The sequence below is a fragment of the Numenius arquata genome, chromosome 6 (genome assembly GCF_964106895.1).
Source record: "Numenius arquata chromosome 6, bNumArq3.hap1.1, whole genome shotgun sequence".
Classification (NCBI taxonomy): Eukaryota; Metazoa; Chordata; class Aves; order Charadriiformes; family Scolopacidae; genus Numenius; species Numenius arquata.
Genome location: NC_133581.1, coordinates 44,178,881 through 44,200,007, shown reverse-complemented (window position 1 = coordinate 44,200,007; position 21,127 = coordinate 44,178,881). Strand labels below are relative to the sequence as shown.

The 21,127-nt window shown below is 39.4% G+C and overlaps 1 protein-coding gene across 5 annotated transcripts in view; it reads right to left on the bottom strand.

Annotated features, from left to right (window-relative positions):
- The window catches only part of NUMB (NUMB endocytic adaptor protein), a 97,957-nt gene that overhangs the window by 29,710 nt on the left and 47,120 nt on the right, over window positions 1-21,127 (bottom strand). For 4 of the 5 annotated variants that reach the window (XM_074149148.1, XM_074149151.1, XM_074149146.1 and 1 more), the window contains exon 1: window positions 6,535-6,660. In XM_074149148.1, coding sequence (XP_074005249.1) covers window positions 6,535-6,660 — 126 coding nt within the window. Of the gene's footprint in view, window positions 1-6,534; window positions 6,679-21,127 lie in introns of those variants that run through there. The other variant, XM_074149149.1, reaches the window with a different exon arrangement.

Below are 21,127 nucleotides of genomic sequence, written 5' to 3'. Positions count from 1 at the left end.
CAATAGGGTAGGACCTTCTACTCTGTAGCTTACGTGCCTTACGTTAGAAGGGAGGCAGCTTTGCTGAGCCGCTGTTGTTAGTGCCTGTCCTAAATTTCCCTTGATGAGGCTTAAGCCCACTATTTCTCTTCACTCCTTTACCCCTTCATGCATGTGCATGTGTTACATTTAGGTTTTCAATTGTTCATTCAGATGTGCAATTCCTACTTTTCCAGGAATTCGGCATTGAGTAAATTTAAAGTTTTCTTTAAAAAAAAAAGAAGAAAAGCATAAAGTTTTATAAACACACTGCACAGGTGCACATTGTAGCTTTTCTTCAAGTCCTGCAAAAAATTCAGCTTCCATTTGTGACACTGGAAATCACATTTTTTAAATTTTTTTATTTTAAAATTTTAAAACCTAATTTTAAAAATTTTAAAAACCTAATTTTAAAAACCAAAACACCCAGAATTAAAAACCCAATGAAAAGTTTTTTATTTCCAACACGTAAATTACATTCAAAAGAAATATTTCTGCAAGGACATTCAAACCATTTTTTTATGGCTCTAAGCATTAATAGTCGTATCTTTAAAACAATTTGAAGTTTACTAAACAATTTATGAATTTGACCTTGGCCAAAGAGAGGAGGGTTTTAAAACTGAGCAAGAAGCTTCACTTAAAACTTCTTGTTTGCAAGGCTATTCAAATAAAGCTAAAGATTGGACACAAGTGTGAAAAGTTTAAAGATGAGAGATTGCATTACATTCCTTTTCATCATGACAAAAATGCATAGGAATGTATTTGAAGCAACTCTCTCACCTTCTTTTATAATCACAATACTTTTATTATTATTAGCTGTCTTCAAGCTTTTTTCTTGTGATCTCAAATGCTTTAGGATTTAAAAAATGTACCTTTGCTTGCTGCTGGGTTCGCATTCAATAGGAATAGTTATTGTTCACTGCTAACATCATGCATGCCTTAAGAGGTAGGGATTTGTAGTGTTTAATGTGTAAGGCTTTGCAACATTTCAGAAATCAGCAGATTTGTCACATTAACTTCTTAAAAATACTTAACATAGTTTCCAAAGACTATTCAAGCATCTCAAGCTTTCACAGTCAAAAATATCACATGCCTAATTTAAAGGCACTTCAGCATTTAAGTCTTTAAACTCTTCCACAGCTACTGTTATTTCAAACTAGAAGTGCATTTAAGACACAAAATAAAAGCCACAGTTACCTGGGCTGGGTACCAGTCTTCCTGATCTGGAGGAACAGAATCACATACAAGCTGTATTTACAAACTGATTATAAATGAGATGTTCTTTCTATTATGAGATTTATAAATGAGAAACATTAAGCAATAAATTTCAGTATGTAAATTCCAAAACTAAAGAGGACAACTAGGCAGTTACGAGCGGTGTGAGAGCACACAATAAAGTGACAGAAATGGCCTGTTTCCTACTGATTTTCAGCAGGGTCATGTACGGCCTAATGACATTACACGCTGCCGGGTCACAGGGAACCTGGGGATAAAAACTAACACTCACAGGTCCCAGGGAGGATACTCTACAGGACTCAGCACGAGTTGTGCCCTTGTCTTCTGTCTCTGCTTGAATGCAGAGCAATATGGTGTCCTCCAAACATCTCCCACCAAAGCAAAGGCTAGATCGGAAACAGTTGAAGAGTATTTACTCTGAGAAGTGAATTCTTTTATGTGTGAATGTACAACTGTGTTCATACATTTTTAATTTGTCAACACTAATGCAGAAATCAAGATTCAGTGGAAAGGTTAATTCACATGACACCAGGCACTCAGCAGCAAAGTCTGGACTTCAAATTCAAAAACATAAATGTGGATTGTTACTCTACAACATGGACCTTTTTCACTGATATCTTCAGTCTTCCAGTTGGAATAAATGGTATAAAATACATGAGTAAACTTGCAGGCTATAGGCAACAGTACCCTTCAGCACATTAAGGTCAAAAGAGACTGACCACCAAAAACATGAAAGTGAAAGAATAAGACTAATTAATCCAATATACACATGACTTTTGTGTCTTCTAGAACCACAGGTAGGAATCAGCTGTTAATATTGTTTAACATGCCCAGTTGGTTAGAACCCCCAAGAACTTGCAAGTGTTTGATTTGTTTAGTTCTCTTAAGTAGAGGGAAATGACCTAATTTTTCTGATATAAATTTCTCAGGCCAGCTACTCCAAAGTGCATTTGTATGAATAAAAACTACTTACCCAGAGGGACATTCGAAAAGGCATTTCAGACAAAAGAAGCCCTAGTGTCAAATATTTTAGTCATTAAAACATAGAGCAGCTGCATGTTCTCAGTGAGGTAGTGTCTGGAGCAAGAAAGCAAGTTTGAAAGTGTGTATGTCAATGAACTTCACTTTTTGTAATTGCAATGTATAAAGATTGTGTAAAAATAAACTATAGAACTGATAAGCACAGCTGTAATGTCTGTTACAATAATCTACTTTTGTAGATTTAAATATAATGTCTCAGTCTGTGTCCCTTACACATTACATATATCTGGCAAGCTCTGTCCCCTCAGAGAGAGGATTCACTACTGAAACGCGGTCATTACTTTTCAGTTTGTTAGGACAGTAGAAGAGAATTTGCCCCTGAAAATATACTTTTACACAGATTTTCCAGCAGCTCTAACAGTGCCAGGGCAACTCAGTAATCTATAAAAGCTGCAATGTATCATGTCTGCACACCACAGAAGTTAGGAGAGCGATACTATTATCTTCGCAATGGAATAGCAAAGGTTTGGAAGTCACACTTGTCTAAACACAAGTTTAACATCCTTTTCATACCTTTGCCAACAGACAGGCACCTGTCTCTCTGCTGGTGCAGTGGAGTGCAAAAAAACCACATTCAGTCGTACGCTCCAGCATCCTGGCTCTTCTTCCAGGGCAACTTTAGTCGACTCAAAGCCGTTTACGCAGGAGAGCAGTGCAGGGAAGTCAGTAGCCACCCCAAGGCCCTATTTTGGATGTGTCAGGTTACCACCTCAAGTGTGGTTAGATTTCCAACACAGTGAAGAGCTATCTGTAAATACATCCTACGCACACTAAGATGACTTGAGGAAAAATCAGTAGCTGGTTACATACAACACAGTCACTCCAGCTAGTGGAAAAACACAGACTGTTAAACAACACCAAAAAAAAAAATAAAGTGTTATTGCCTAAAAGTAACAGTACGCGCCCAGGATTATCACCACCTCTGAATTTATAAGGACAGCACTGGAGAGAACTAACTGTGCATCAAATCCACTTCCCTCAATTTTAAAGCAACAATGTATAAGGAATTTTGCCACAGAGCATCTTCTCTACCAAAATGAAGATGATCCATAGATGATTCAGACTTGCTCAAAATCCAACAGCACACTTACGGACTTTAATTAACATGATCATCTGTGGATGTAGCACAGGAACAGCATCGAGAACCGTGCCAACATAGAAATCCTTTCAACAACATTGGATCTGTTTGCAGTACAGCATCCTCAAAGCACGATGAATGAGCAGGTACTGGAGCCCCCTTCCAACACTAAGAGAATGAAGCCCGGGGGCAGGATGAAATCCTATTTGCAACAGGACGTTCAAGTGCTTCCACATGTTCTGCAGTATCTAAAAAAGGATAAATCTGTGCTAGCACTCCACACACACCCCAACTCTAGGCAAAATATAAATGCCCAAAGGCAAGAAGCTAAAACACACACAAACTTAACACTACTTTAAGAGGGTGACATTTCTTTCGCCCATCAAATGTTCATGATCTTTCTCTTTTACAAGAGAAACAAGCACAAATGTTCCCTACTGTGCATTTGTACTAGTCGCCTATTGTCAAAAAAAGAATAAGAGTATTACCTAAATTAAAATAGCAAGCATTAAAAGAAACACAGCCCTCAACATGGCTGCTACTACATTAGTTTCACATATTTTACTTTCATATAGAAAACCTTAAAGACAGCTGTAGAGACATTTGTTAACAATTCTCAGGTCTTCACCTGCCATACAGGTAAAATCTTCATCATCCCTGCAAAAGCCAGACTCCAGTCTTTCCACTCAGCTTTGAGCTCCAAAGAACTATGGCCGATGATTTTTAGAGAGTGGGCAAGGCAGACCATAAAGAATAAGGACAAATGAAAACCCTCCCCGTAACATATTACACTCTGGTTGAGCAGCTACACTACACGCAATGGGCCTCTCCGGAACTCCCACTTAGGAACTTTAAGAAAATGAAGATGTTTTCACCATGTTTCAGGATTGAATGCATTCCTATTCATTAACCATTTTTCCCAAAATATCTCAATTTCTTCTGCCCAATTGAGGAGCATCAGGAAGAAAAGCCACCTCATCAGATATTTAAGAATATAGGCGACAAGCGTACTTTTCCTGGAATGTATAAATTTCTGAATAATACCCAAGAACAGCATGACAGGATACTCTCCTTCAATAGCACAAAGTTCTATTCTTTTTGCAAGCAAAATATAGTACCACCCACTGAACCGATGACTCTACATCTGGTTTATCTTGTATGCTCACAATGGCACACTTCCTGTCCGTATCTATTCAACACACCAGTTAACACCCACTTCGCATCCCAAGCCTAACAAAAATTTCCACTACTGCCCAGCTCAAGGCACAGTATTTTGGAAGATAAATTCTAATCAACTGTGCTAAAACACCTCTTAATGTCAGATTGTTTTGATTTTAAGTTTTCAGCTAATTGCAAATTCTTTAAATACTAATAGTCTACCATTCTGATCAAATCAAGAAACATATGTAAAGATGCGTTTACTTGAGAGTATTTTTTCCAATGAACAAAGTAAATTAATTCAGTGAATTCCAATATAAAGTGGGCAAATAAGGGTAAACAAGTGCCATTATGATGACAGGATGCAAAGACTCATCCATTTCTATGCCTCTTCAGCACAGAATAGCCTAAAACCTTTTTTTGACTTTGGGTACATGTGCCCAGAATAGATTAACGCTTCATTTAAATACAGGAAGCATTTGTCATTATAAGTGCAAGTCCTGACTGCAAGTCAAAAGAAGCCAGTCTTTAAACAGCAAGAAGTGGTTCACACCCTTTGTGTTCAAGTAAAGAATTCAAAAGCGGGAGTAAAACTAAACGTCTAGAAATCGAACATTTCGCTTTTCAACCTGCATAATGGCTAAATTATTAAAAGATAATGATCCTTAAGCTACAAGCTCTGCTCTCTCCTAGACAGTGCTAAACCTTAACCTAAGTTTGAGCTTCCACAGAGCAGTTACTTTCAAAGCTCTGGCAAAACACCATCTCAGTTTAGCATTGGATTACAGTTCCTTCCTTCTACCAGAAAACTAATACCAGACAAAGACAAATAAGCAAGCAACCATAACAAACTAGAAACCTTATAAACACTTGAGTATATGTAAAAGCACACATCAGCAACTATAGTACGGTAAAGCAGGGCATGAATCTAGTGTGAAAGTTCTCAAATTTATTGCATATCTGCACGTACCCACAGCTTTACAAAAACACGTAACAGCCAGTTTCAAGAGTTCCACCTAGCAACATCACCTGTTTAACTATTGGACAGAATTACTTTAAGTATCATACAGATAAAAACTAGTAAGAAGTCCTTAGGTGTCAGAATCATAGACCGTTTTCCTTGTGCACAGATATTTAATTCGTTAGCTTTCAGTAAGTGTCATCTGCTTACAGTCCATTGTAGAGTTAGTATTAGTGTGCTTTGAGGAAGAAAGTTTTTGATTACAAAGGGAGCATATGCAACAAGACACCTTAATTTCATATCTATTTTTATTACTATATTTCTTAAGCATTAGTATTAAATATTATTTTAAAATATTAAAATAATATAATTTCATAAATAAAGGGGAAGAAGAAATGGCGACACAAAAGAAAATAACTATTTCTAATACTCCGATAATCTGGAAAGAGTTCTCAGAATTCAAAAAGGTAATTTCAGTTTCACATGCATTAATAGTCTGTAATATACACACACACAAAATCATAGCACAGAAGACACTCTCAGAAGTTAGCAAGTGCTTATAATCTCAAGCACTGGAAGGAAACCCGGATGTTACTTTGCAATGTTTTCAGTTATCAAAAGGGAGGAAGGATTCCTTTCCAAGCACAACCCACTGCTTACCTTACGAGTCAAACTGTGACCGTAACTCCACCTTTAACAGAGAACTGAGTACCTTTCCATGCAATCCAAGAGGTCTATCATTTCTGCTCTTCCAGAAAAACGAAGACAAATATTATATTACTCCTCTGCCTAGCTACATGATTTATTTCAACTAGATAATAATGTAGGATATCTCAGACAGTGATTTTTCCAAGGCATTTGTTACATGAGTCATCTGGGTTTTTAAAAAAAAGCCACATCCTTTGCAATGAGAGCTGACTGTAAAATAGGTCAGTGTGTAATGAAGCATGCCGCTGGCTTATGCTTGCCAAAAAAACCCTCAAATAATAATTCATGGCAAGAGTATCTCATGGATATCTGAAAGAAAGGCAGAAACTCTTACCTTAACAGGAAAGCTACACTTGCCAGTTCGAACGCCTTCTTCATCAGTCTGCCACTGATGAGGCCTACTGGCCTCTGGGACATAGACATCTTTCTTTCTCCTAAAGCTTTGCCGTAATTTGTTCATTTCTCAGATTTTCACGTCCTAGAAGAAGAAAAAAAGAATACTGCCAATAGGCACCAAACCACACATTTAGCCACTCTGGATCAACTACTATCTTGACAAATGTCCCGGTGACAAATCTGAGTTTCTGCAGATATGAATGGAGATACCTGTGAAAGGAAAATATTCTGGACATAGATTCAAAGATAGATAGATATTCACTTCAAAGTGGAAAACACAAATCCACATTACTTGTTTAATATCTTTCCACAGCAACTGATGCATTAGACCCAGGAATAACTATTACTCTTGAGCATAAGGCTTCCTAAAATAGCTGACAGAGAAGTTCCGTAGAGTGAGGTACATGAAATCCTGCCTCCCCAAATTTAAACACCTACCTAGAGCAACCAGCAGGACACCAGTAGCACAAGCTTCCAAGGCACCCATGCAAGGCAAGGATTCACAGCCCTAAGACTGCCCCTAAAGACCAGCAAAGGCACCCAATTTTAAGTACGAGTGACAGGTTCACGCTTTTATTGAGTGGCATAGTCAGCCCTTGTTTAGTCCACTGGTAAAAGTTCTTATATTTAAATAAGAAACGCATTGAATTGACTTCCATGTCCTGGGTAAACCTCTAAACAATTACATAGTCTTACCTCTTCAAAGGGGGAAGACAGTTCTGTAATTACACTTTCAAAGCCTAGAATTAGATACTTTTTATACACAGTTCTCTTATGTATCAGTTCCTATATACAAGCCAATCTATACTTTAGACATGCTTACCTTTACTAGATTCAAACCACAAAGTACCACTAATAAAAACGTTCAATATTCAGCTACAGAAGTAAAATCATGTGGGATACAACGTGGGGAAATATGGAAAAGATGCTGAAAGAATTCTTGAGATGTTGCTTCTCTTTCCCAAAAAAGAATCATAGAATGGTTAGAGTTGGAAGGGACCTTAAAGATCATTGAGTTCCAAACCCCCTGCCACGGGCAGGGACACCTCCCACTAGACCAGGTTGCTCAAAGCCCCATCCAGCCTGGCCTTGAACACTTCCAGGGATGGGTCATCCACAGCTTCTCTGGGCAACCTGTTCCAGTCTCTCACCACCCGCACACTAATCTAAATCTCCCCTCTTTCAGTTTAAAACCATTAACCCTCATCCTATCGCTGTGCTCCCTGATAAAGAGTCCCTCCCCATCTCTCCTGTAGGCCCCCTTCAGGTTCTGGAAGGCCGCTATAAGATCTCCCCAGAGCTGCCTTCTCTTCTCCAGGCTGAACAACCCCAACTCTCTCAGCCTGTGGAGAGGTGCTCCAGCCCCCTGATCATCCTCATGGCCCTCCTGTGGACCCTTTCCAACAGGTTCATGTCCTTCCCGTGGTGAGGGCCCCAGAGCTGAATGCAGTACCCCATGTGGGGTCTCACCAGAGTGGAGCAGAGGGGTAGAATCACCTCCCTCGACCTGCTGGCCACGCTGCTTTTGATGCAGCCCAGGATGCGGTTGGCTTTCCAGGCCACAAGCGCACATTGCCGGCTCATGTTGAGCTTTTCGTCCACCAGCACCCCCAAGTCCTTCTCCTCAGGGCTGCTTTCAATCCGTTCTCTGACCAATCTGTATTTGTGTCTGGGATTGCTGTGACCCTGGTGCAGGACCTTGCACTTGGCCTGGTTGAACTTCACGAGGTTCACACAGGCCCACCTCTCAAGCCTGTGCAGGTCCCTCTGGATGGCATCCCTTCCCTCCAGCATGTTGACTGTGCCACACAGTTTGGTGTTGTCGGCAAACATGCTGAGGGTGCACTCAATCCCACTGTCCATGTCACCAACAAAGATGCAAAACAGCACAAGTCCCAGTACCAACCCCTGAAGAAGTCTTCTTACAACTGAGACATCTAATTTTGACAGAAAAAAAAAAAAAAAAAAAAAAAAGCTGCAGACTGCAAAGCAACAAAATCTGACTGGATTATCTATGCTTATTTCCCATTAGATTAACTAATCTACAGAATGTAGATGTTTATGGGTGTCAATAGGCAGCTTTTGTATGAAAGCAGCTTTAAAAGCAGTTTGAACGTTATTTTAAACCTTGAAAAGAACTAGTGTTTTCCAGCTAAAACTATTTCACATAGGTGAGAAAAATCAACACATTCATGTTTGTGGTGTCTGACATTTAAGAAGCTTAAATTCAAAATGCAACAGTTTCAAAGCTGTACAAAAGTCAGAAATTAAAAGCATTACAGCAAATCACTGCCCACCAGTACTAATTCTGATCAGGCAAATTAAAAATATTGTTTTATGACACACTTTAGCCATTTCAAATAACAAAAAGGTGTGAGTTTTGTCAGTGACTCCCCAAACCCTCCTTCAGCAAATGTCACTTTCCTCCTCAAGCTGCAAATCATTAGGGAAGCCAGTTCCCACTGTATCTTACCGGCATGGCATCAGCTCACTTCTCTAGAATCTTCTGTCTTTCCATAATCTATTAAAAGCCATACTGTACAATAAGTAATAGTTTAAAGGTATAAGGAAAACACCACTATATCACAAGAAGTGGGACATCTAAGTGTGGTGATGTTGAAGTGCAAATAAGCATGCTACTCACATGCACAAGTTCAGTGATGAATGCAACGCTGCCTGGCCTTGTAGCATCGTGACACATTTTTCCAGCATGAGGGATAATTCCTGAAGTATTTCTACGTTAGCAAACAACCAGACTGAACTCCACTCGCGCTCGAAGATGCTTGATGAGCGTTTGAAAGCAATAAGGTAGGGCATTCCAAGCGATCCCAATCTCTCTTGCAAATTAAATGAAGGGTTTAGATGCATGGCAATGGCCAGATGACTGTCCCTGGAAGGGAGCACGTACCTAGAACCGCCACGAGCTCTAACTAACAGTGTCAGAGCAGGGATAGGAAGTTGCTCGGGGACGCTCAATCCCAATTATCTAGTTATAAAGTAGTGCTTAATTCCTTCATAGCTGCAAAATGCCTGACATAACTAGTAACATAAACTATTTTCTTGAATTTACTTGGTAGGATTTAGAGATTAGAACATGTGTGCAAAATAAGACACATGCACATTTCTTAGCACTAAAGTAACTGAAGCAGCTCCTCTACAGGCACAGTTTCTTTATTTTACAAGCTAATAGCCATTAAAAAAAATCTTTGAATGTGCAAAGGAAATTCTGGAAGTTTTAAGAGGAGATGCAAGGCTTCTACTCTCCACTAAAGCTTAGAGAGGCATTACAGCAACATTAGTTATGTATTTTGCTTTACAAACGGCAGACAGAGGAGTCTATGTATCACTCAGTCTGAAGGAACCAGAATTTCAGGGGGTGGAGGGGGCGTTCAATCACCTTGAGAAGGTGACAGGTACTGCAGCAAATCGACACACGGCACCTCAGCTCACCAGGACAGACAGACACCCACTCCTGTCCCTGCAGAAGACCAGCAGTGTCACTGCACGATGAGCAAAACCACTGCTGCTTCGGTGCAAAGCTCAAGCTGCAACAGGGTAGGTTTAGACTGGACATTAGGAAGAATTTCTTCACAGTAAGAGTGATCAGACACTGGAAGAGGCTGCCCAGGGAGGTGGTTGAGTCACCATCCTTGGATGAGTTTAAGAGTCGTTTAGATGTGGTGTTGGGGGATATGGTGTAGGGAAGAACTTTGCAGAGTAGGGTAGATGGTTGGACTCGATGATCCCAAGGGTCTTTTCCAACCTAGATGATTCTATGATTCTATGATTCAGGAGCCTGCTCGGCGCGAAGCCTCAAGCCCAGCTGGTGACCGAGAAGCGGGCACAGACACTCTACTCTGCCAACAAGGGCAACAGACTCTTAAACCGATACGAACAAAGGCATTAAGACTCATCTGCCAGTATTCAGAGCATGACGGATGAAAAAATGCTTTGTAGAACTTTCAAAGCTACAAACGTGTAAGAAAACGACCTGTGGAAAAGTTATCAAGGTAACTCTGGATCTCAGAAACTTCAGTAACAGAACAAGAACTGAGAACAGCAGGCAGCTGCCATACCACCTGTGAAATCACAGCCTAATTGCCTTATCATAACATTTGCTTATGTGAGCATTTCCTTGGACTTCACCCAGGAAGCGTTGCTTTTGCCCATGAGACTGGTACCTTATCAGAGATTTATTCTGAGCAGGAATTCTCAATCCACAGGGGAGGATGAGAACAAGAGTTCCTCAACTACACTTCCTATGAGAAACTGAAGTGGCACTTTGCCCAGAAGTATTTCCGTTTCATTGAAAACCAAACCCATTTTCCTACATGTTCTAATTTTGGGGTCACGTTGGCAACAAGCAGTTTAAAAATAGCTTATTTAACAGAAGTGCCGACAAATAGCAAAATTAATTTTAGGCAAACAATGGCCTTTCTCCAACAGCCATACTCAGATGGTCTGGTATGTCAGACTGGAGTAGGTTGCCCTATAAACACCTGATTTGCTGGTAACACGCATGTCAGCCCAATATAACTGGGATTGCCATCTGACGGGAAAGCATTCAGTAAAACAATTTGCACGTTGACTGAGTATTTGAAGATTCAGGAGAGAAGCACATGAATTGCTGCAATTAGGTGCTGAATCTTCTACTCATTTTGTCTGGAGCTCAAAATCCCTGCGGAGGAGCTCCAGAGAAGAGCAAGTGAGCATTTTCTACTTCGAGTTCTTTGCAGTGCAGTTGACATTTCCACACAAGCGTGGCATCCCTGCTGACACAACGGGACACCGACCTAGGTTGCAACAAGCTGGCAGGGTGTTTTCTACTAAACTGGCAGCATCGCTGATACTGCAAAGACTTTTACACGCTGTCTTGGGATTATCTGTCCCTGATTTTTCTATCTTTAGCAACTGATTTTTGTCCTGTAATTAAAAGCACTTTGAAAACCCCCAAGAAGAAACAAAACAAACCACCAAAGACCCTATTTGCTTTTCACTTTTATAACCCCAAATCCAGCTTGGACTCAGAGAGAGGACAACGGAGAAACAGTATTTGAAGATTAAACCTGGTGGAAAGCCAAGATGGGAAACTCCAAAATCTAATTAAATCACAAAATGTAGCATTATATCAGAGACAAACCAGCAACAAAGGCTGAAAGCACTGAGGTCTTCTGGAGAAAAGAGGAAGCAGAGCCACTTTGGGTTCTGATACATTTCAAGGTTATCTGAACGTTCATGCTCCTTGGAAAAACAAACAAGCAAACCAACCAACCCAAAAAACCACACACACACACACCAAGAAAACCTTCACCACTTTTGCAATCCAAGAGGTTACAACATTAGACTAAACATTACACCAGTTTCCAAAACACTGTACAAGCATCTACAAAAGGCATTGAAAAGACAAGTTACTCACGTAGTGAACTTAAATGTCTATGTTGCTATTTATTTTTATGCAAATTGATATATTTTATATATTTTGAAAACACACCTCCAAGGCCAAGTTAAGGAGAGCTTTGACACCATTATTCTTCTGACCACCTGAAAAGGTATCATTTTAACCCATACCAGTTCACTGACAACTCAGGGGCCGCAGAGAGACAGAAAACAACATTGCCATGGATAAAAGTGCATGTTGAAGCACTCTTGGTTTAATGCCTTGTGCATCATCAGGCTATGGCTGCAGAACAAATGACTGCAAGATAAACTAGCATGTTAATTCATGTCTCGTTAGCCGCTCTGCTGTATCAATGTGTTCACTTTTACCCTTCAGTGAGCACAAGCCAGCAATTTACCCTTCAGTGAGGGATGGGTAGGCTTTCACGTTAACTGAAGCTGGATCAGGTGGGGAGCTGATGCTGATGCAAACGTGGAGCTTAGCTTGCCTTGCAGAAGTTTATACATATACCTTCAGATAAGTGGTTCATTTACATTTTGCACAAATGTTTCTGCGTAACAGTTGCTGCTACAAGGTGATCCAAGCTATGGAATCTGCTGGGGCAGAAGGACAGTATTGGTACCTGAATTGAGTTCACAAATTTAAGCGGTTAGATTTTAGGCTAGAGGTACTAAAAATTTCACACTAAGCAACCACCTACAGTTTCAACAGTGAGGTCAAAAAAACCCAGCATAAACCCATGTTTACCTTTCTTCTGAACTCTAGTCTTTACAAAGGTTATTTAATCTGCGTTCAATTACGTGTCATCTTTTTTGTTTGCAATGGAAAAGGATAAAACTTGATTTTAAGTCTTCAGTTCAGCCAGTTCTTTAAAACCATTCAGAGCGTTTGGGATTACTTTCTGTTTTCTCTCATAATTGAATACTGCCTTCTATTTGCTTTACCAATTTAGAAAAAAACAAAGTCATGGGTCAAGTAAGGGCAAAGTACTCTCTGCAGCCTGCAACAAGGGCAGAGTAGCCAGGGCCAGCAGGGGACACACACACACCCCCAGTGCCATCCTCCTGCTTTATAGCACAAGTCCTCCTCCATGCCTGAATCATCAGGAGTCTCATCAATAAAATTCCTAGAAGTGTGCATTTCAAACAGTACGGAAATCTAGGTTTAACTACAGCATGTTATAGGGATCATTCTAAAATTTACAAGCCTCCACATAAAACTAATTCAATCAACGTGATACAATGAGATTAAGTCAATTTATATTTTTTTTTTAAAAAAATCTCCTTCATACCTCCACTGCCTGCTGGACACACACAGATGGGGTAGGAGCAGCTCCACAACTATCAGCTGTGTCCTCTTTCCCAGTGAAATGCACCTAATATTGCTAATAAAAAAAGGACCAAGACAAACAGACCCCAAAACCCAGAGCAACAAGTTCATCCATCTCTAATACGGTTTTTGCCTAAGAAATACCAGGCATTTCTTGACATCAAAGCTTTCTGAATAAGGATGCATTTTTCCTGCCAAAGTTACCTGATACTTCAGACCTAAGAGGACATGCAAATTATCTTAATCTCATTGAAAAAAAAATGTGTTTGCCAGCCCTACTTACTAGGAAAACACTCCAGAAACATTCCTTGGCACAGAAGTGAAGATCTGTATCCTCAGAAAACTCCATGACTTTGAGTTCTTGTGAACATTCAACCTGGACACACCTGTCCAAAGACTCATGTCTAACAGCTATCTTTTTAGCATTATCAGAACTTGAATTTTATTACAAAATCCACAAGGGTTCACACCAGGAAATGCAAACAGCCTGCACTTCTGTATTTCAGAAGAGTATTTCACATTGCTTTTTCCTATAAAACTCAGTTCACCGCTGACATTTCAGCATCATTGTCAATCTTGGCTACAATTGGGACACTAGGACATCAGGGAGGAAATATGCTTTTTCCAAGCCATTTTCTTGGGACAAGATTTTGGCAGGCTTACCTGCAGTATGAGCGCAAACATAAAGAAGAGGTTCAAAACATTTAGATCTATTTTGCTTTCTAATGCACATTTTGCATCTCTAAATTTAAAATGGCAAGGTAAGGTTTTATTTATATAAAAGAGGCAAGCTAGGAAACTAGTTGATTGCTGCCAAGGTAAATAGTCTGTCCCTGTCCATTATGTAGCTGCCAAGAATGGAGTTTTACTTCTCCGAAAAAATCCTTATTAAGCATTGCTGCTAAACAAATAGTCTCCCCTCCTCTCCCACTTACACAGTACAAAAACATGTAATGCCCTATCTCTCCAAGCCTTCCGTAAAGGTTAGCCAAAACTTGCTGCAATTGCCCTGCAACAGCTTCTCTGCAATTATTCACCAGCACAAGAACACAGAGTACCCTTATCTTCTAAGGAAGAAAAGGTCACCCCATGTGTCAGATTTTCAATGCAGAACTTTGAGCCTTTTTGTAAGTTTAGATCCCATAAAATCTAATTAAATCCAGCACTGTCACACTGAAGCAAACCCAGGCATGTAACCATATGAGCATGCTCACTAAAACCTTAACAGTCCTGCTTACGCAATACGTATGACTAACCACATTATTCACCACATGGCTTTCCAACCCATTTACCCTTTCACTACCCAATTAAGATCTAATAATACAATACTACAAGTAAGCATTCTAAGACATCAAAATACACATGAAGGTGAAGCATGAGTTCATTTGTTGAGCTGGTAAATACATTTTGTTGTTGTTGTTATTATTATTTAGAGTTCAAATTAAGGGGATTTTCCTTGTTGCAGAAAAATAGTGTTGGATACGTAATAAAAAGACTACCAAAACAAGCATATCAGCTGTAGAAAACTCACCTTCCAGCAGTGAAAGTAATATTTAGGTCATACTTTGAAAACACAGCCGAAACAGCAATCTTAAACTCTTTATATAAGACCAAAGAGGTCAGAGCTGTAACGATAACGTAAGTTTTTCTGACAACATTCTTAGAAATTGTGATGCACTGTCATCCTAAGATGTGAGGTACCTGTCATCCTCTCAAATCCATCATTTTCTTGCTGTCTCACACCTGAGCTAAAGTATCATGTGAGCACTCCACAGCTGCTTCCAGAGCACTGCACAATTCTACCTGCACCACAGATGAGGGTGGAAGAAGGGTAAAAAAAATGTCAGACAGCAACATCTTATTGGCAAAAACCAGAGTTAAACAGAAATTGCAGATAGCTTATGAAATACCAGGAAATGAAATACGCCACTAACAACTGTGTGCCTAAAACATTCAGCTACCAGAAGCCCTGTCCTAAATCTTAGAATTTTGCAAAATACGCCAGACTCTCCAAACGTAAATATCCCCAGACTGCAGCAATTAAATACAGTATTCAGTATTCCACAACAGTACGTACCAGAAGTACCAGCACAGCAACCACACTCAGACACTTAAGCTGTCAGAAAAACACAAGTCTGATCACTGCAAGGCAGAAGTTATTCCTAAAGATATGCAATGCAATACGAAACCACTTGCCTCTCCCAAGCCTGTGAAGTTCAGTAAACAAAAGCAAGCGAACCCTGTTTTCTCCACCAATAAATAAATATTCTAAAGGAAACGTCCCAATTCATCAGACTCCACAGCAACTGCAAACCCTGACTCTGGCCCTATCCAATATGCTAAAATGTTTAAGCGCAGAGATGTAAGGCAGTAATCCCCTTGTTTTATAGGCTCACTCTAAAAATACCCTGCAATGACTGTCAGTCACTAGTGAAAAGCAGGTCTCCAAAACGCTCCTAATGTGACACAAAGCGAGTTGAATTATACTACCTATAACAACCGAAAATAAGCAAAAGTTTTCTAAAGAAACACTAGCTGTGCCTCGTGGAAAGCAGTTCAAGCCATTCTGCTTTGCAGCTCATCTGCACACATGTGGAGAATTTTAACTAACCAAAGTCATGCCATTTCCAAGTGAATCATTTACATTTAGGGAAGCTAAATCTCAGACAACTAAACAGTCTTCAAACATGAACATCTCTGGTTTAAAAGGTATCTTTAGAAATATTTACTAAATTTAGAAAAGAAATTGGATATTAAAGAAAGTCCAAAAAGGGCTGAAACAGTGGAAGATTTCCTTTAATCATCCAAATCCAAGAGCCAAAGCTTGAAGTTAAATATGTTAAATCTCACAGAAATAAACGCATTTTCAAAATTAAAAGAAAGTAACTTTCACAATTAAAATAAGCATATTTTATTAGTAAATCAATCACAAATCTAAGGTTTTTACACTGGAGTTACTTCGATAGGACCTACAAGTGTTTTATAACCAAATAATCAGTGTTTGAACAGACAAGGAATTGTATCCAGTACAGCAAACATCTGCTGCTTGGGAGCAGAAAAGGTCAAATGTAAATCAATCAATTGTACCTTTGTGCTATCGACCTGACCCTTACCTACTTACTGTGAGTTCAGAAACATATGAACACACACTGTATTTTTGGTTCTAGACCTGAAGTGAGAGCAGAACCAACAAACACACTACAGATCCAGAGCACGCATGTCAGGAACCAACACGCACTCTAAACCAGATTACTTGGAGGACCCATTTTAGCAAGATTTGAAAAAAATAAATGTATTCACACAGTGTCTCATTTACACGCTCAATAAAAGCAGAAGCCACAGCATTTTGGTCAAATGCTCCAGGAACAGGCACACAGCAGCCTTAAAAGTCCAGTCCACGTGGCCCATGTTTCACTTCAAATAGACTTCAAACATGTCTCAGCTTCATGAGAAGCCTTCCGTGCGAATGGATAGTAGTGCTGCCAAGTCTGTCAGCACGTCGGATTTGGGTATGGAGAAAGTAGGTAACTCACACTTGGTAAATCCATAATAACACCACCATGCTCAAATGCAGAACGGGGAGTTTACACAGGGCTCTCCATGGGAAGCAGTGATTTTTATTTTGTTCATATATGCTCTCAAAAGCAAAGAGGAAAGAGGCTGTTTACAGCTAATGTGAAATGTTCTGGAGTAGATGAAACTAAACTAATTTTAGAGATACAAGAAGAAATTATTCTGTAACAAAAACAGCAGAGAAAAGCACATGGAAGAAGGGTAAGAGAATGACCCTAACTAAATATTGATGAATTCAGCTATTACCATTGTCTAAGAAAGGTCATAAATGACATGTTTAGTCCTCTAAAAAAATGTAACTGTCGAATAATCAAACAGTAGTAAGAATTATCATGAAAGGAGCAAAGAAAAAACCAGTGAGATGCCACAACTTAAGACCAGACTACACTCAGCTTCAATACCACATCGTTCTTGCAGTTAATAGACCCTTCCTGAAACGAAACAAAAAGGTGCAGGAAGGTAACAAGGATAATTAGGACTGCATCAACAGTTCCTGTTCACAGACAGATTAGATACCACAAAGGCCTTCACCTCAGAAAAGCAATTTGCTGGTGGGGAGAGCTACAAAAATTGTAGTACCACAAGCGTTAGAAAATGAACAGGGAATGATGATTTTCCAATTTTCATGTTGTAGAAATTGTGGAGAAACAATGGAATTCTGTAGCAGTCCGGGTTTCAAAATAAAAGACTACTTCCCTCGTAATACAGAATTAACTGGCACAATTCCTTGACCTGGGATGTTTTACAAACTGAAAACAGACAAGGATTTAAAAAACAACAAAACCAAAACACCCCCAAAAAACCAAAACAAAATTATTTGATGAAAACTTCCAAAGGCTATTAGAAACTACAGTGGAGGTGCAGCCTCCCACTCAGGAAATCACTCCGTCCAATCTAACCAGCTGGGCAGGCTTATTTCATGTCTGCCTTAACCTTCTGTTATTCCTCGAGATCCAACACTGACCATAACAGAGAGGACTACTGTGCTAGGGAGCCCTGGCTGGGAACCAGCGTAACTCACAAGCTGGTGTCTCTCCACTACCAGCTCATCTGGCCAAAGCCCCGTGGTTACAGCCGCCAGAGCATCCCAGCAGAGCTGTGAGGACCCAGCCACACCAGGACCAGCAAGAGGTGACTCTCCACATGTGGTGAGCATCTCCCTTCCCAAGCCCACGAGTTTCCATAGCTCAAGACACTTAAACGAACACCAGCACATCAGTTTGTATGTTCCAGATAGCTCACAAAATTTGAATTACTGTGGCAACAAGCCACATATGTACTAGTCAATCTCAATTAGAAAATGAAAGTTAGCTTAAACTACCATGGAATATGTGTGAGGAAGAATTAGCTCATCCATTCACAGGATGACAGATGACTCCTCATTACACCATTACTGCACTGCGCCCAAGCACTTCAGTCACTGCTTGGCAGCTGTTATGTGGCAGTTCAAGACACTCTACTCGCTCCCATCCTCCAACAGTTAGATAAATATAATTAAGGTCCTTTTATCTGTGCATTTTCTTCAGCTTGTTCACAGTAAATCAGTCACTCTTGACTGCAGCCAGTGCAGGAGGAGGGTAAGTGTCACAAAAGGCATTTTTAATATTAATTTATAAACTCATAAAGTGAAATTGTGAAGGCTTTGTGTCAAGCTTGTGTGAAAATGGCAGGTTTTGATAATAAAAATTAGCCTAGAGAAAAGATACAGTAACTTTTTCTAGCTGTCAGAGTATCGGAAAATCATTTGATCATCCCGCAATAAATCTAGCAACTCAAAAAAGTTCACTTCCACATAAAGGATGGCCAGAATCTTCTTAGAGAACTCGCTCTGGTGTCCAGCATAGCAACTGTGGTTGCCTTGTAAGAACGTATTTTTTTCTTCACAGAAATATTTGTATTTATTATATTAGGAATCAATGCTAGCATTTGTACACCTGTCGAGTGCAACTTTTGAGTTGTTCCATAACTCTTTTCTCATAAGAGCTCTTTGCAAAACATTACTGGGAACTAACAGGATTATTTCTCAAATGTGTCTGCTCTACACAAATGCAATCAAATCAGAAGTCAGATGCAAGCTATAAATTCTTTTAAGCATACAGGTTGCAATGTTTTCTGAATTCCCCCACCAGTTAAATACCTTTAAAAATATTCTGCATCCTCTCTAGAGTCTAATGCAAGTCACAGGTTTCATCACCCACAGAAGAACTCACAAGATGTAGTGACTATGGTGACAGATTCCTTAAGCAAGAGGTGTCTCAACAGGGTACTCCAACACAATTCCATCTTTCTGGTACAGTTTTACATACACACAACTAGTATTCCTTATGATTACACAGCATGTAAAACCTCATTTCGTGCCTAACGTTTCCCATGTCTGCTTACTGCGAAGCCTTAAGAAGACCTAAGCCTGACTTCAGTAGCACACTTACTCAGGGATTTTGAAAATTATATATAGCAACATAATTAAAGAGATATCTTTTAAAAGTATTTCACTTCATAAAATCCTGATCTATGTAACTTGTGACAAAAAGATCCCCAATCGCAAGTGTCATAGAATCAGTTCCCAGAGCACAATATTCATACGACAGTAGCAAGAATACATTGACTTAGTGACCGACCTATGTTTCTTTCCCTCAGGTTCCACAATACTACTTTTTTAAAAATCCCTCTTCTCTTGAAGCTATAATCCTGACTCAATGGATATACAAAAAAATCTAAACGTATGGGCTAAAAAAAAACAGAGAGATGATAAAGTCAAGTCAAATATGGGCTAAAAAAGTTTTCAACTGACAACTTATGTCCTTTCCTCCCTGTACCTCAAAAGCCAATGAATTTTTAGAATATTTCAAGTGCTTCTTTTAAAGAACAACCCCATAATCTGGAATCGTTACATCATTATACCAACTTGCCACAACTCCAGTCAAGACTGGATCTTCCTTTATTAATGGCGACAGATCTGAAGCTTCTCAGACCTATGGCAAAACCTTTTCTCTTATTAATTGCAGTGTTTGCATATTATCACTTGGGGGTAGCTGGGGGTGTGTGTAATCTCAACGGAATTGGAGACGATTTGGGGTGGGGGATTTCAAGGATAAAAACCCCAAATCAATCAGACTGCATTTAAGGTTTGGGGTTTTTTTTGGAAGAATTCCAAGTCAAGCTTTTCAGATGGGCTCTTACAAACAGATGCATACTTCCCTCCCAACTCCCTCTTCCTATCACTTGGCATTTAAAGCCTTTTGCTTATAAGGACAGTAATGTTTGTCTTTATGGAAGCAGTAGATAGGAATTTAACTGCTATTGCTATGAGATCTCACAGGCGCTATTTTTTGAAATACTGATAGCAATCTCTCAGACATTTCCTTCCACAGAAGTTACCAGGTTTCATTATGATCGCTAAAATTAGTAACACATTATTGCTGATCAGCAATAACATATTGTGAATCCACAATTACATGCTCAGTGAAAATTATCACACACAGCTCATGATGTCTATAAATCCAGGGGTCCACATCCAAACTGGTTATTTATTTTACACTCAGGGCAGAGAAAAAACAGTTCAGTTACACAAACCTACTTTAAGCATACCTAAAAATGAAAACATATTTCTCTAAATAAATAACTCTGTAGACATCCAAACAGATTGTTTCCACTCTTTTCACCTAATACCAAATTAATAATTACAAAATTCCTCCATGATAATGAAGATTTTTTTTAAGAAAACATTTATCAAGAAATGGAAGCAGCATGTTCAATTCTCTAACAATCTAGTCAAAATAGTTGGTCTTTCCAGCACCACAATGAGATCTTAATTCCAGCCTGTAGAGAACATTTAAACCACTTCATCCAATATAACATTCTCTAGTACGGGGTGGGGGGAATCTCATTTAATTACCTGAGACAGACCATTCCAAACTAGTAAAACTGCTTTACCTACTAACTGCTCTGCAAGCACTCACATCAGCACTCCAGCATCTACTAAAAATTATATCTATGGTAATTTATAATTAAGCCTAATATATTCTAAGTCTTTGTCTTGGAACATAATGGATTGGGCCTTACTGTACCACCTTCCTGGTCATAAAATACTTGGATCTTAATTCAACTTTTTTCTGTTAGCTTTCTCCTCCCCATACTAATTCCAACTGTTAGCATACAGGTTTTATTCTCTCTTTCAAGCTCAGAGTGGACTTTCTGCTACAACACAGACAAGTACTACAAACAAACATGC